This window comes from Chanodichthys erythropterus, chromosome 10 (genome assembly GCF_024489055.1).
Source record: "Chanodichthys erythropterus isolate Z2021 chromosome 10, ASM2448905v1, whole genome shotgun sequence".
In the NCBI taxonomy this organism is placed as follows: domain Eukaryota; kingdom Metazoa; phylum Chordata; class Actinopteri; order Cypriniformes; family Xenocyprididae; genus Chanodichthys; species Chanodichthys erythropterus.
Window position 1 is genome coordinate 32,162,287 of NC_090230.1, and position 17,911 is coordinate 32,180,197.

A 17,911-nucleotide genomic window follows, 5' to 3' on the forward strand; every position below is an offset into this window, starting at 1 on the left:
CTATTTTTCCTTCACAATTCTTTTTGTTTGCAAAACATTTTTTTATTGCTCAATTCTTTTTTTTTTTTGCAAAACTTTAAGGCATTTATTTGACTCCATACCGCCCCCTTTGTTGTGTGTTCTCAGGGGTGGGGTTTATGTACATTTTGGGGTTCTGATGTCACCAACCCAGGAAGAAGCTTGTTGTAGTCCCTACCAGCCGTAAAACACTTAATAAAAAAAGATTTTGTCTTACATGTGACCATTAACTGAAATCAGAGAACCCTGAACTTAATTTTATCATTATTTACTTTATTTTATTATTGACAAAACTTATTAACTTAAAATCTCATGGGTCAAGTAAATATATTAAGTCAAAGAGGTTCAGCTAACAAACGAGTTAGGGAATCCCTGCGTTGCATGTAAATATGAAATGACGTGAATTACCCAGAGCCGGTTCACACAGAACTTACTTTCTTTTAACCCTGATGAAGGCTTGTGTGCTGCGACAGAGCTAAGACTGACACAAGTGTTGCTGGTTTACCTTTTCAAATGAAGTTGCGTCAGAATAACTTTTATTTTTAGGTTTGGCAATCACAAATATTTAGTTTGTGGTTTGTTAGTTTTCTCCTGTCAAAAGTTAATACAGCAGTCTCACGCATCTGTAACCTAAGAGAAGAAGGGCGTGTAAACCAATACAATGACTGAATACAAAGAGTGTCTGTGTATAACTTTCTAAAAATAAGTGGGTGGATGTGTTGGACAGTAAAACATGACGAAGGCCACATGATTTTGTGCAACGTGCATCTATTAACCAAATATGCAAGATGGTTCCCATGAAGTGGATGAGCCTTTTCACTGCAAAGTCATTGTGGTTTGGGGTTACAATACCACACCTGTGACCTGCGATGATAATACTGCTCATAATGTGTTTCTGTTGGGGTGAATCTCATGAAAATTGTCACATTTCAGCCTGAATCAAAAGACACAGAAAAGAAATTATATTTTGCATAAACTAAATGCAGCCTGAGTATTATTTTACATTATAATTAAACACATCATCTCCCAAATTATCACTGTAAAAAACGTTTATATTTTAATTACTACAATGCAAAAAAAAAAAAAAATATATTTAAATTGTATTTAAGTATTTATACACCACTATAGCATTTATTTCTTATGGAAGCTTGTTTCTGCCATAAATAAAAAAATAAATAGGTAATTCTGACTTTTTTTCTCACAATCGCGAGTTATAAAGCCAGAATCGCATGATATAAAGTCAGAATTCTGAGATAATTATCAATTATGACTTAAGATTATATCATGCAATTCTGAGAAAAAAGTTAGAATTGTTATAAAGTCAGAATTGTGCGATAAAAGGTTGCAATTACCTATTTATTTTTTATTTATGGCAGAAACAAGCTTCCATGAGGAATACTATAGTGGTGTAAAAATACTTAAATACAATTTAAATAATATACCATATTTTTTTGCATTATAGTAATTAAAAAGATATAAACTCGCAATTCTGAGAAAATCATCAATCAAGTCTTTTTCCCTCACAATTGAACATTATAACATGCAATTGCAAGTTTATTTTTCCCAATTCTGACTTTATAACTTGCAGTTCTGAGAAAAAAAGTCAATTACCTTTTTTATTTCATGGCAGAAACAAGCTTCCATAATTTCACTGCTAAAAATGTATGACAGATTTTTTGTTTGTTTGTTTTAATGCAATAAAAAAATACTAACAGAAATGAGTTCACAAAAAAAACAAAAGCATCAGATGCATAACAGAAAAATATAATTTCTTTTTTTTTTCCAAGTGACACATGACCAGAACAGGTTTTCATGAGACTCATCTGTCAGAGCTGCAGAAAGCAAGATTCAGTAATCTCTACAAACATAAAATAAACCAAACAATGAATAAACGTCCAGAGTTATCAGCAGTTTCATGAATCTGACATCTGAAATCTTCCAGCTATGAGGAGGACACTAAAATAATACGAAAATAAAAGAACAGCACTTTGTTTTCATATAAAACAGGTCGAGCTACATTTCTAAGCAGCACTTGTGTCCTCGTGTGAGATATTAGTGAACCAACTTTAATATATTAGAGCCTCTAATGTAGCGGGAACACGAGGAAGGGCGATTATTCCCTCATTTCCAAAGCAGCCTGTGCAACATTTCCACCATCCGTAAAGCACTGAATATACCAAACAGAACGTTTTTGGCTACTTTCCCCTCTTGGATCGTCCTTTCCGGCCGCCCAGTCTGCCGGAGCCGTGGGCCGAGGGCCCGGGCTGAGGGGCGGCGGGAGCCGCAGCGATGTTGATCTGACCCTCTTGGATTTCTTGCCGGGTGTCCGCAGGCATCCGATCGATCTGCTGCTGCGTCTCCAGGTAGAACATGACGTCCCGCAGCTGCTCCTGCAGCTCAGCGATCTGGCCTTCTTTATTGGCCGCGGTCTCATTGGCCCGCCTCTCCTCCTCCTGCAGCTGCGTCTGGAGCTGCGTCTGATTGGCTCGCAGGCACCGGTTCATCTCCTGCTCCTCCCGCAGCTCTTGACTGAGCTTCACCACTTTGTTATTCAGCTGGGAACATCTACACGGAAAAACAGACTGTGTAAACAGAGTATTACTAGTAAAGTGTCATTTTAAATATTAACTAAGCAACTCAATTTTTAAAAGTTTAACTGTAGCTTTAACTTTATTCCTTTCAAATAAATAAAAAATTATTTTAAAAAATCATAAATTTTAAAATAAAATCTTTCACTGTTTGAAAGAAAACCTCAGATTAATTTATTCATATTTTTATTTATACATTCTATAATTATTATTGTAATTATTGTTTTATTAATAATTTTAATTAGCTTTTATTTTTATATTTTCTTTTGTCATTTTGACTTTTCTTTAGTATTTTTTTCCAGTAATTGTTGTATTTTTGTGATTTGTATTTATTTGTTTATTTTGTTTTAAATGTCTATACAGTTTTTATTTCAGTTTTAGTCATTTAGTACATAAATTCAATTCATTTTTTTCAAGTAATTAAAGTTTTTTTATGGTTTTAGTTTTAGTTAACTATAATAACCCTGTAACTATGGTACATTTTTGTCTGGCTTATCGTAAAGAGACCCAAATGTTTCATGATGATGTGAAGGATAAAGTAAGTTGTACTTCTTCTCGATGGATTGTTTTTCTTTGATGAGTTCGTTTAGTTTCCTCTCCAAACTGTCACACTTGTCGATCGTTTCCTTGAATTTGGCCTTCATGTTGTTGATCTAAAAGACACACACACACACACACACACACACAGATCAGATTATCATGTTCTTAAACTTTGCTCATTATGGATTTGTTCTGGTCAACTGTCCAGTTCTCACCTCTTCCGCCGTGTCTTTCTCCAGATGAACTATTTTATTCTCCCAGTAAATGCGCTGAGAATCCAGCTGACTGGTTAATAAATATGAATACTATAGGAAAAAATAAATTAAAAAACGTTATAAGAGAAGGTGTTGGAAGACTAACACAATTCCAACTTTACACACACAAAAACACACACACACCTCAAGCTGCAGCGCATCGATCTTCTCATCCTGACACGTGTCTCCTTCACACTCGTACTGCACCATCTTCCCGTCTGTTTTACTGGCAACAAGCCGGTGAACGTAGTTATCTGATCGATATAAACACAAAGACTAGAATATTCAGACTAAATGTTTCAAATATCAAATCTAAAATTACAACATTAGGTCCCACTTTATATTAGGTGGCCTTAACTACTATGTACTTAAATCAAAAAATAAGTACAATGTACTTTTTGGGTTCATAATGAATTGCAAAACACTTTTGCTGCTGTTGAGGTGGGATACGGGTAAGGTTAGGGACAGGTTTGGTGGTATGGGTAGGGGTAAAGTGTAAGGGATAGGTCAACAGTGTAATTATAAATGTAAATATAGCTGCAAGCAGCAATTACGGGGCCAAGCACAAAAATGGCACAAGAAGCAAGCCAACACGACTGGGAGCATCAGACTAACTCCAACAGTGAGCAATTAAAGACCGATTAAGATCATTTTAGGTAAAAGAGCTGAAAAATGATCAAAAATGAGGATTTACTGGTTCAACACTTTCGACCAATAGGTGGCGCTGTGTCCAAATTGTTGTGGTATGGTCAGAGTGAGGTGACAATGACACTTGCAAAGTTTGGTGTCAATATGTCAAAGCACTGAAGAGATACAGCTTCAAGAGTGTATTTTACAACATGCCTCAAATTCATTGCTCCGGTATACGAAAACGGTTTTACGTATCGACTTGAAATCCACAACTTTTTGTCAGCATGGCCTGAAGATGATACATTTCAATTTTGGTGAAAATCAGAGCAACGTTGTAGGAGGAGTTTGAAAAAGTAGGTTTTAAAAGAAAAATAATATGGCGGACAGGAAGTTCAGCCGACTATATCAAATTTGATATCTATGTTCTCAACATGACCCAAGGAATCTACTGAGACCAGTTTCATTACAATCGGTTAATATAGTCAAAAGTTATTAGCATTTGTGTAAATTTTGTTATAACTTTTGACCACAAGGTGGCGCTGTGCCGAAACTTCTCAGGCTCCTTCAGGGCATTGTCTTGATGACCCATATCGAGTTTCATAATGATACGCTAATGCGTTCGTAAAATACAGCATTTTAGCACAAAATTCAAAATGGCCGACGGCCTAAATGGCCGATATGGGAAAATTGGATATCAATCGACTCGACATGAAGCCCTGAATCTAACGAGACCAAATATATGATTTTTGGACAAACCCATCAGAAGTTATAAGCAAAAATGTCCATTTTTCATATCTCCGCACCAGTAGGTGGCGCTGCGCCGAAACACTGTATGGTACCTCAGGTCATGCTTGTGATGACATGTACCAAGTTTGGTCTGAATACGATAAAGCGTTGCAGAGATACAGCCTTACTTCTGTTTTCGCAAGCACTACGTACAATTCGTTTGCGAGTTTTTCGAAAACGGTTTGAGGAATCAATTTTGAATTCCATAACTTCTTGTCAGCATGGTCTGAAGATGATCTGATTCAAATTTCATGAAAATCGGAGTAACGGCCTCGGAGGAGTTCGAAAAAGTACGTTTTTCAGAAAATTCAAAATGGCGGACAAATTTTCATGACGGAAAATGACGTTTGTTTCTAACCCTTACGGTTCAAAAGTTATTAGCATAAACATAAGTGCAACTTTGGACAGCTGGTGGCGCTAGAGGGATTGAGTTAGAGACTCCAAATTTGCTATGGACAAAGGTCAGACTGTCCTCTAACTGTGTGCCAAATTTCATAACTTTCCCACAAGTGGTTCTATGGGCTGCCATAGACTTCAAGAGCGGAAGAAGAAGAAGAAGCAGAATAATAATAAAAAAATAAATTAAAAAAAGAACGCCAATGGATACAATAGGTGCCTCCGCACCTTCAGTGCTTGGCCCCTAATTACAGAAATTAATTACAGATGTAATTAAATGCAGGTGTTTTTAAAATATAAGTACAATGTAAGTGCATTGTATCAAATGATTAATTTAAATGTAAGTACATAGTAGTTAAGGCCACTTAATATAAAGTGGGACCCAACATTAAAAAAATTAGGATTTGAGTGAACATGAAACAACATTCAATGCATGTCACATCCCTAATTTGACATTTTGAGTGAAATATTGAAAGGGGATCTATTATATAAGTCTTGGTGTTGTTTTTAGGCTCTACTAGAACAGGTTTTCATGCTTGAATGTTCATTATTCTCCATTGTTGCAGCTCCTCTCTTCCCAGTCTGTCAGTAACGCTCTGTTACGTTCCTGTCTCTATGAAGCCCCTCCTTCTTAAAAGCACAATGTGCTCTGATTGGTCGGCTGGAGCAGTGTGTTGTGATTGGTGTTTGGGAAATGTCCCGCCCCTTACCATAACTGCCAGTTTCAACACACTACTAACCAACTCAACCAGGCCCCGCCCCTTTATTCTGCGCATGAATTATTTAAATGAGGAATATTGTGACGTGTTCGTTCCTGGAAGAAACTCAGGGAGATCAGACACTGATATAGAGAAGAACTGCCTTTGAAGCAACATTGCAGGGCTTTTTCATGCTCAAACAGCAACATTACACACTAAAGACAGATAAGTAAGTAAAAAAGCATAATAGATCCTCTTTAATATGAATTTAAAAGGTCTAATTCTAGTTGCAGATGGCTCTGGCTAATGTGATGTAAAATGAGTGTTATTTTCAAACATGTGACTGCACATCAATTGAATACTGTATTATGCATTACTAGCATCTTTATTCCTGATGTGGGACGTCACACACCTCCAGCGTAGTCCCAGACCCGGTGATTGGTCAGTTGCATGGCGTAAGTGTGCTGCGTTTCCTCAAAGTGCTTGTAGGCATGACGACTAACGTAGCGTCCGCAGCCGATGTGACCGCAGATGAGACAGATCCACAGATTCTATGACAGATGAGCAAATATGACTCAAATATCGTACAAGGAAATATAGAAGCAGGGTTTTTATCATTACTTAAAAATATTAAAAACATTTATGTTAAGTGAAATAAAGCAGAAAACAAAATAAAATATAAATATTAGGTAAAAAACTTAAACTAAATGAAATTTTGAAATGTTGTCTTGGCAATAAACTGAAAGTTAAAGCACTAAAATTATTAACTGGAAATAAAAACTTGATTAACGGAGCCTTAAGTGAAGTGCGACATCTGAAGTTTTTATTACCTCCTGCACTCCACACTCAAAACACTTGTTTTCCTCCACAGGTTCAGGAGTCTGACAGTATCTGCACACTGGACACCTGCAGAAGAAGTGCACACTAATTAGTGCTCATACATGTGACATCAAAAACACCTTGTGCTTTCTCCATAAATGTCTCTGGTGTTATTGTGAACGATTCATTGGTGCATGTAATATTCAATATTTAATAGGGCTGGGCACTGACACAAATTGCAGGATTCCATTTTGAGTCACATGCCTGTGATTCGATTCAATTCTGATCTTGATTCAGTTCAGTATTCGTTTGGATATATATCAGGTACAGTAATTCTTTCAACTAATGTTGTAATCTATACAGGGAACCTATGAGTTACTTTAATAATATAATATAATACAATAAAGGTTATTAGATATCGTAACAGCCAATTTGTATACAAACATTTAAATTGCACACAAGGCAGTTTTTATAATAATAACAATGCCAATTCATGTGTGTAAACACTTAAACCTCAAACCATCCCAAAGCCATTGTGCGCATGAAACGTGACACTGTGACTTTCATCTCACGGGTCAGAGGTCAACTATGTCAATAACATACAAACACAACAACAAGAACAGAGAACGGCCCAGCAAACCTTTATCACGTGTCAATGAAGAATCAGGACAAAAAGGTTAAAGGTGACGCACGTAAATAACAGATGAGAACAAAATATGAGTGTAAACACAGAGTCATGGGAGAAGAATGTGACGCGAGGAGAAGGGTGTGGATGACATACGTCAAGCTTGAACAAACTAAACTGAAAAAATACTCTCAAATGGCTCAAAGTTACTATAAAGTCAACTTCATTTAATTTAATAAAATAATCATTTATCATGATTATATATTTTTTTATTTTATAACTTGGTCTTAACATTTAAATGTAAATTTAAAATTCTAATTAAAATTTCATTTAAAATGAAATTAAACTTTTAAATTAAAAACATTAAATTTGATTTAACTCAAATTTCTCATAAAACTACTATAAAGTTTACTTAATTTAATTTAATAATAAAATAATAATTTATTATATTTTTTATTTGATAACTAAGTGTTAACATTTAAATGTAAATAAAATTAAAATTTTAATTTAAAAACAATAAATTTGATTTAACTCAAATTTCTCATAAAGCTAGTATAAAGTTTACCTAATGTAATTTAATAAAATAATAATTTATCATAATAATATTTTTTTTATTTTATAAGTCTTAACATTTAAATGTAAAATAAAATCAAAATTTTAAATTAAAAACATTAAATTTGATTTAACTCAAATTTCTCAAAGCTACTATAAAGTTTACTTAATTTAATTTCATAATAAAATAATAATTTATTTTTTTATAACTTAGTGTTAACTTAGTGTTAACATTTAAATGTAAATTAAAAATTTTGAATTAAAATTTTATTTACGTCAAATGTCTCAATGAAATTATAAAGTTTACTAAATAAAAAAAAATATTGGTTTATAATATAATTTATTTGATACCTAAGAGGTAACATTTAAATGTAAAATAAAATTAAACAATTTAATTAAAAACATTTAATTTGATCAAATGTCCCAGTTACAATAAAGTTTACTTAATTTAAATGTAAAAATAATAATTTATAATAATATTTTTTTATTTTATAACTAAATGTTAACATTTATATGTAAAATAAAATTTAAATTTTAAATTAAAAACATTACATTTGATTTAACTCAAATTTCTCATAAAGCTACTATTACGTTTACTTAATTTAATAAAATAATCATTTATAGTTATTATAATAATAAAGAGTTATTTTATTTTATGTCTTGATAAATGTAAAACAAATTAACATTTAAAATTTGAAGCCATAAAACTATATTTCAAAACATTTCATTTTCATAATTTGACATATTGTGAGTGAAATATTCAGCAATAAATAATGTAGGACGGGACTTGATTTTACCCAGTACGATTGAAATTGATGATAATATTTAATACTAATTTTCCCAACCCACACAAGTTTAAAAAATGTCTAAGTAAATTCTTGGATCATTTTTGCTCTGATGTTGAATCTAAAGGCTGTGTTTGTGAATGACAGCACTCACGTTGCATCCTCCCATCTCTGCAGACACTGGCTGTGAAAGCTGTGGTTGCACAGGGTGGTCAACACGCCGTTGACGGACTCGTCCATGCGCTCCAAACACACGGTGCACTTGGGCAGCTCTGTCAGATCCATCACAGGTAAACTGGCCCCCTGGTTTATAATGAACAGTTTGAGATCATTCACAACATTCCAGAACACTGCAGCTATTGTTATGCATGTAAATCTGTGCTGGAAACATGACGTGTGTGTGTGTGTGTGTGTGTGTGTGTTGAACAGAAACAGCTAGTCAACAACAAATAAGGTTAATCCTGGTCACTCAAGCAATGCATCAGCCTAAAATAGTGTAACATGAGTAAGTTGTTTTTTTTGCGGTTGCTAAGGTGTTTGCCAAGAATTGTAACACTTAGTGTGAATGGTTTTGTTCAAATTACATTTGCTTGCTTGCTTAAGTAAACAACACTAACTAACACAAGCCGTACCTCTTCAGATTTGATGACTTCCGCTCTCTCCACATAGACTAACTGGCACACAGCATCCTCAATGGAGTTGAACTGACGGCCGTTGCTTGTTGTGTAGAAGCTGTCGGCATCGGCCTAAAGAAATTGAAAAACACAACGAGACTCATGAAACTTTGAATATCAAACAAACTTCAGCAAGCTCATTTGCATGAGGTAACTTTGCAAATCATGTAGATTTTTTTTTTTTCCAAAGGTCAGAATGACTGGCAAATCATCTTAAACTCTTAAAACTCATCTTTGATCATCAAAGTAAACTTATTTCCTGTGAAAATTCTTTCTTCAAGCCTTAAAATAGCTTGCTTCATTTAGTATAGATTCATGAATATGCAAATTAGCATAATCACACCAGCTTCACACCAGCTCGGATTACCTGATCCACTCGGTCAACTGTAGTAAACGCTACACAATGGCAAGAGGAAATATTGGTTTAATTCAGCCATGTTTGAACAAAGTCCATTTCAAGGAAAGTCTGTTCACTCGGCGGCCATATTTGCATAACGGCAGCTGCAGTGACGCCATGACTTTACCAATCAGGCTCTTTTACTTAGAAGGCGGGATGTATTCCGCCATATGGCACATTGCAGTTTCTCCCATTCGTAACTAATAGGAGTGAACCATCTTTCTATATATTTTTTGATTTGAACCAAAAACTGATTCAGAGGAAGAGGAAGAGCGAATTATACAGGCTCATGTATACAAGTCTGTATCAGAATGTTAAAGGTGCCCTAGAATCAAAAATTCAATTTATCTTGGCATAGTTGAATAACAAGAGTTCAGTACATGGAAATGACATACAGTGAGTCTCAAACTCCATTGTTTCCTCCTTCTTATATAAATCTCATTTGTTTAAAAGATCTCAGAAGAACAGGCGAATCTCAACATAACACCGACTGTTACGTAACAGTCGGGATCATTAATATGTATGACCCCAATATTTGCATATGCCAGCTCATGTTCAAGGCATTAGACAAGGGCAGCCAGTATTAACGTCTGGATCTGTGCACAGCTGAATCATCAGACTAGGTAAGCAAGCAAGGAAAACAGCGAAAAATGGCAGATGGAGCGATAATAACTGACATGATCCATGATATCATGATATTTTTAGTGATATTTGTGAATAGTCTTTCTAAATGTTTTGTTAGCATGTTGCTAATGTACTGTTAAATGTGGTTAAAGTTACCATCGTTTCTAACTGTATTCACGGAGACAAGAGCCGTCGCTATTTTCATTTTTAAACACTTGCAGTCTGTATAATTCATAAACACAACTTCATACTTTATAAATCTCTCCAACAGTGTAGCATTAGCCGTTAGCCACGGAGCACAGCCTCAAACTCATTCAGAATCAAATGTAAACATCCAAATAAATACAATACTCACATAATCCGACGCATGCATGCAGTATGCATGACGAACACTTTGTAAAGATCCATTTTGAGGGTTATATTAGCTGTGTGAACTTTGTTTAGGCACTGTTTAAGGCAAGTGCGAGCTCCGGGGGCGGAGAGCGCGAGATTTAAAGGGACCGCAGCATGAATCGGCGCATTTCTAATTATGCCCCAAAATAGGCAGTTAAAAAAATTAATCTATGGGGTATTTTGAGCTGAAACTTCACAGACACATTCAGGGGACACCTTAGACTTATATTACATCTTGTAAAAAAACATTCGATGACTCCTTTAATGCATTTTATGTTTCGCTCTCTACAACATCAGACATTTTCGGCTGAAACTGCTATTTCCGGTTTCAGGTCGAAATGGTTTTAGAAATCAGTGACCGAAACACATGTATTAGTGCATGTGCACTAATTTGTGCACACAACGTGGATAAGATACAACATGTCAGCTGTGTTGACACTAGCTCTGGATTGACAATATTAATTAAAATTTTGGCTCTCTTTATTACAGCGTGACAGATCGCTGTAGTCGCCTCAGTTTAAGCAGCAGCGCGGATCAAGCATCACCTCATCTCCTCTTTACTATAGTTACATCACAAAATAAATGTGTGAACTCCAGAAGGTGTGTTGAAAGATATATTACAACTTGACTAAATGAATCCTGTCTCATGTAATCGCTAAATCAGTGTTTCAACCGGGGAAAGACGTCAATAAAACAGCTTGTAGGCTCTACAACTTACTTCAAGAAAGCTATTCAACGTCCATAAACTTATTAGTTAGCTAGAAAAAATAACTCTTAAGAAGAGCATTTTGCTTAATATATGCACTGTATTACATATTGATAATATTTTTACTTAACCTGTTAGTGATGTCTTCATTATTTAAGAAATCTGTCAAGAAAACAAGTTATTACAGTTTATTGTCATTTAAATGTTTATATTTCATCATCAAACTGGAGTAGAAAAAATTATTGTTATTAAAATTGATATATAAACTGCCTTATTTGCAATTTAAATGTTTGTACAACTCAGTTTTAGTTATTTGAGCGTTATCAAATAAGTTTTGGTTTTCGGCCAAGTGCATTCTGAATTTTAATTTCGGAGCATCACTTGTTTGACTGATGAATTTGCAAGAATAGGATTTGTCTTAAAAGCATATTAAAAAGGCCACATAGACATGCAAACCACATTAAAAGCTTGATTTTCACCACAGGGAACTATTCAGATCCTGTTCCATCAAATTAGAACAATAGAACGATCGACAGACAGACAAACACACCTGTTCTTTTATGTGGTTGACTCACCTGACTCCTGAACTTGACCAACACCATGTACTGGTTGGGCGTGGAGTCTCGGATGATCTTCATGTGCTCCATGACGTCGTTGTAGGGAGCCACAAACTTCATAAGGTCATGGCTGGTCATGGTGGTCGGTACCGTGAGGACACACAGCATCGCACTGCGCCTCACGTCCTCTGTGAGTGACGTCATCTTACTGTCCACACAACATCACACAAAACCACGTCAACAATGCAACAACAGTGTCTATTGTGTCTATTATTGAAACTTCTACACAACAAATTCCACTTGACCATGTTTTTTGGACAGAGTACCATAGTATATCACCTTGAGGTACCATGGAAATATTATGGGCTATATCAAAGTACCGTAGTATTAGAGGGTAGTATTAGCATAGATAGACAGAACGACTGATACAACAGACAGATAGATAGAAAAATAGAGAAACCGATAGATAAAGAAATAGATAGACAGACAGATAGATGAATAGAACGAGACAGAGAGAACAGACAGAACAGACAAAAATATAGAATGACAGACAGACGATAGATAGATAAAGAAATAGACAGACAGACCAACGATAGACAGGGATAGACAGAATGACAGACAGACAGACAGATTGATAGATAGAATAGTACAATAGATAGAATGATAGATAGAATGATAGATAGATAGAACGATAGATAGAACAACAGATAGAACAACAGATAGAACAACAGATAGAACAACAGATAGAACGATAGAATGATAGATAGATAAAATGATAGAACAATAGAACGAGATAGACAGACCGATAGAATGATAGAACAGTAGAATGATAGAACAATAGAATGATAGAACGATAGATAGAACAATAGATAGAACGGTTGATAGATAGATAGATAGATAGATAGATAGATAGATAGATAGATAGATAGATAGATAGATAGATAGATAGATAGATAGATAGATAGATAGATAGATAGATAGTGATAGAGCGATAGAATGATAGAACAATAGAATGATAGAACAATAGAATGATAGAACAATAGAATGATAGAACGATAGATAGAACAATAGATAGATAGATAGATAGATAGTGATAGAGCGATAGAATGATAGAACAATAGAATGATAGAACAATAGATAGAACAATAGATAGAACGATAGATAGATAGATAGATAGATAGATAGAGTGATAGAACGATAGAATGATAGACAGATAGATAGATAGAGCGATAGAGTGATAGAATGATAGAACAATAGAACAATATAGATAGAATAGAACAATAGATAGAACAATAGAATGAAAGATAGAACGATAGATAGAACGATAGATAGAACGATAGATAGAACGATAGATAGAACGATAGATAGAACGATAGATAGATAGAACGATAGATAGAACAATAGAATGAAAGATAGAACGATAGATAGAATGATAGATAGAACGATAGATAGATAGAATAGAACAATAGATAGAACAATAGAATGAAAGATAGAACGATAGAACAATAGAACAATAGAATGAAAGATAGAATGATAGATAGAATGATAGATAGAACGATAGATGGATAGATAGAACGATAGATAGAACAACAGATAGATAGATAGAATAATAGATAGAACGATAGAATAGAATGATAGATAGAATGATAGATAGAACGATAGAATGATAGATAGATAGAATGATAGAACAGTAGAACGAGATAGAGCGATAGAATGATAGAACGATAGATAGAACAATAGATAGAACGATAGATAGAACGATAGATAGAACGATAGAACGATAGACAGATAGATAGAACGATAGATAGATAGATAGATAGATAGAACAATAGAATGAAAGATAGAACGATAGATAGAATGATAGATAGAACGATAGATAGATAGAATAGAACAATAGATAGAACAATAGAATGAAAGATAGAACGATAGAACAATAGAACAATAGAATGAAAGATAGAATGATAGATAGAATGATAGATAGAACGATAGATGGATAGATAGAACGATAGATAGAACAACAGATAGAACGATAGATAGATAGATAGAATAATAGATAGAACGATAGAATAGAATGATAGATAGAATGATAGATAGAACGATAGAATGATAGATAGATAGAATGATAGAACAGTAGAACGAGATAGAGCGATAGAATGATAGAACGATAGATAGAACAATAGATAGAACGATAGATAGAACGATAGATAGAACGATAGAACGATAGACAGATAGATAGAACGATAGATAGATAGATAGATAGATAGAACGATAGATAGAACGATAGATAGATAGAACGACAGATAGAGAGAACGATAGATAGATAGATAGAACGATAGATAGATAGATAGAACGATAGAACGATAGATAGAACGATAAATAGATAGAACGATAGATAGAACGATAGATAGATAGAACGACAGATAGAGAGAACGATAGATAGATAGATAGAACGATAGATAGATAGAACGATAGAACGATAGAACGATAGATAGAACGATAAATAGATAGAACGATAGATAGATAGATAGATAGATAGATAGATAGATAGATAGATAGATAGATAGATAGAACGATAGATAGATAGAACGATAGAACGATAGAACGATAGATAGATAGATAGATAGATAGATAGATAGATAGATAGATAGATAGAACGATAGATAGATAGAACGATAGATAGATAGAACGATAGATAGATAGATAGATAGATAGATAGATAGATAGATAGATAGATAGATAGATAGATAGATAGATAGATAGATAGATAGATAGATAGATAGATAGACTAACTTTGTCTTATAGAGGTGCATGATGCCGTGGACGATCTCCACTGACGGGTTTCCGCTGAAAAAGGAGATCTGATCCGGCAGCTGTTTCGAGGGAGAGTCTGGAGTCGCGCTCACGTCCGTTTGATCTTTGGCATCTTCACTTGTGTCTCCGGTGGACTTCAGATCTTCTTTACCTTCCTCCGTTCCTGGTGTAAAAACATACAGTCAGTTCACTATTACTGACCAACTGCTGTCAAATCACAGAGAGTAAAAACAGATCCAAACCTGCGCTGGGCTGAAAGGTCTCGATCACCATGTCGCTCATGACTCGGCTGCCCAGGTGCTGGTGGAGGATGGCCGACCGCTCCAGATCCGATTTGCCGTCCAGCGTGACTCTGGCGGAGACCAGCGCTTTCTCTCTCATCTCGTCCTCTGACATCTCTGCAACTGAGTAAAAACCAGCAGCTACATAAAGAGATTCTAGAAACAAGCTCAAACACACTGAGTGTGTGAATGCTCTCTGTGACTCTTCATTCTGATGCATCATGGGATAGACACACAATCAGACGAGCATGATGTCCAGCATCATGTCTCATTTTTCTCAGGTTTCTGTGCTATATATATATATATATATATATATATATATATATATACACATATATGCAGGGTTGGGGAGTAATGAAATACATGCAACTTAGTTACGCATTTAAAATAAAAAATTTGAGTAACTGTATTTCATTACAGTTACATTTTAAATGGGTGGTAATCAAATTACAGTTACATTTGAAAAAGTATTTTAGATGACCATAGTGATTACTTTGAATTTCATTTAAACAATCGGTGATTGTCTGACTCTGACAGTCTGCAAAAGCATCAGCTCCATTTCTGCTCATAAGTTTCATTCCCCTTTTAATCATTTTAACCAAATAAGAGGGATCATAAAAATTGCAAGTTAATTTTATTTAGTACTGTCCTAAATAAGTGTTTTCACATAAAATATGCTTACATATATTCCACAAGACAAAATGACTGAATTTATCAAAATTGGCCCATTCAAAAATGTATATACCCTTGAATCTGAACTGATAATCCACAACTGTTTTCATGTTTTTAGTTGTTTGTGAGTCCCTTGTAACTGTAAAAATGGTAATTGCAACTTTTTATCTCACAATTCTGACTTTTTTCCTTGCGATTGCGAGTTTGCATCTTACAGTTCTGAACTTTTTTCTCAGAATTGCGAGATTTAAACTCGTAAATGCAAGTTATAAAGTCAGAATTGCGTGATTAAAAACGTGCAATTCTGACTTTTTTCTTGCAATTGCGAGAAATCTCACAATTCTGACTTTTTTACTGGGAAATTGCAAGTTTATATCTCAGAATTCTGACTTTATAACTCGCAATTCTGCAATTCTGAGAAAAAAAGTATTTTTTTGTGCATGTTACATACTTTTTAGTATTCCAAAGTATTCTAAAGTATATAGATTAAGTTACAAAACTTGGGTAATCTAACGGAATACATTACAAATTGCTTTTAAAAGCATGCATTTTGTAATCTGTAGTGAAAAACATTTTAACATACCCAGCCCTGTATATATATGTATGTGTGTGTGTGTGTGTGTGTGTGTGTGTGTGTGTGTGTGTGATATGATTACCCCCCTTATCAGATGGTTATATTTCATTTCCATATATATCATGCCACCATATGTCACTTTAAGAATCATAATATTTACATGTCATTTTAAAGTAGGCCTACTTGTCACATGTCCAAAAACATGGTAATACTCTTTTGTACACTATCATGATGATATATGAATATAGCCATCATTCAGTACCACGGTAAACAAAGTAAGTCTCAGTTCTATAACTCACCGGCGCAGTATTGAAAACCCTGCGGGGAATCAGACTGATCAGCGAGCTCGAGTCTGATCACGACCAGAGACACACTCATGTGTTCAGAGGATCAAGAACTGATCGACCGCCACAGATTCACTGAAGAAAACACCGCTCATGAAGCGAGACACGGCTTCAAACGACCCGTATTAACATCATTGAATCAGAACTTTGTGTCATAAACGCTTAAGAGAATTATTCTTTATTATTAGAAAGAGAAACGCGTCAAAACAACAATGACGTTTGAGAACCAAAGATAAATTACTGCGTTACTTCCGGGGGCAAGACGATTATTTCAAAACAAAAGCCCTTTGATAAATATTGATCATTTGTAATAAGAGACATACACGGTTTGTGACTGGTAATATAATTTTAAATGTGTTATAAATAATGGTGTATTTATGATTATGTATGAGAACGAAAGATAAATTACGGTCTTACTTCTGGGGGCAAGAGGATTATTTCAAAACAAAAGCCCTTAGATAATTATTGATCATTTGTAATAAGAGACAGACAGGGTTTGTGAATGGTAATATAATTTTAAATCTGTTATAAATAATGGTATATTTATGATTACGTATGAGAACGAAAGATAAATTACTGCCTTACTTCCGGGGGCAAGAGGATCATTTCAAAACAAAAGCCCTTAGATAATTAGGCCTATTGATCATTTATAATTCACAGCCATGGTTTGTAATATGATATAATTTTAAATGTGTCATGTATCATGGTATATTTATGATTTTGGTGTAATTACTATACAGGTGCTGGTCATATAATTAGAATATCATCAAAAAGTTGATTTATTTCACCAATTCCATTCAGAAAGTGAAACTTGTATATTATATTCCTTTATTACACACAGACTGATAAATTTCAAATGTTTATTTCTTTTAATTTTGATGATTATAACTGACAGCTAAGGAAAATCCCAAATTCAGTATCTCAGAAAATTAGAATATTACTTAAGACCAATACAAAGAAAGGATTTTTAGAAATCTTGGCCAACTGAAAAGTATGCACATGAAAAGTATGAGCATGTACAGCACTCAATACTTGGGGCTCCTTTTGCCTGAATTACTGCAGCAATGCGGCGTGGAATGGAGTCGATCAGTCTGTGGCACTGCTCAGGTGTTATGAGAGCCCAGGTTGCTCTGATAGTGGCCTTCAGCTCTTCTGCATTGTTGAGTCTGGCATATCGCATCTTCCTC

At 34.5% G+C, this 17,911-nt stretch overlaps 1 protein-coding gene across 2 annotated transcripts; it reads right to left on the bottom strand.

Moving 5' to 3' along the window:
- Nucleotides 1-233: 233 nt before the first annotated feature.
- On the bottom strand, nt 234-16,959 carry brap (BRCA1 associated protein). Of its 2 annotated transcripts, none has more exons than XM_067397341.1 (12): nt 16,680-16,959; nt 15,096-15,251; nt 14,833-15,016; nt 12,061-12,250; nt 9,324-9,437; nt 8,846-8,994; nt 6,741-6,816; nt 6,323-6,461; nt 3,545-3,654; nt 3,362-3,451; nt 3,156-3,259; nt 234-2,583 (listed from the first exon to the last, which is right to left on the bottom strand). In XM_067397341.1, exons 1-12 carry the CDS (start codon nt 16,756-16,758, stop codon nt 2,214-2,216), a joined length of 1,761 nt encoding a protein of 586 aa, XP_067253442.1. In that variant the 5' UTR covers nt 16,759-16,959; the 3' UTR covers nt 234-2,213. The 2 variants fall into 2 exon arrangements, with proteins under 2 accessions (XP_067253442.1, XP_067253441.1); XM_067397340.1 differs by having other exon boundaries at nt 245-2,583; nt 15,096-15,257.
- Between the last annotated feature and the right edge of the window lie 952 nt (nt 16,960-17,911).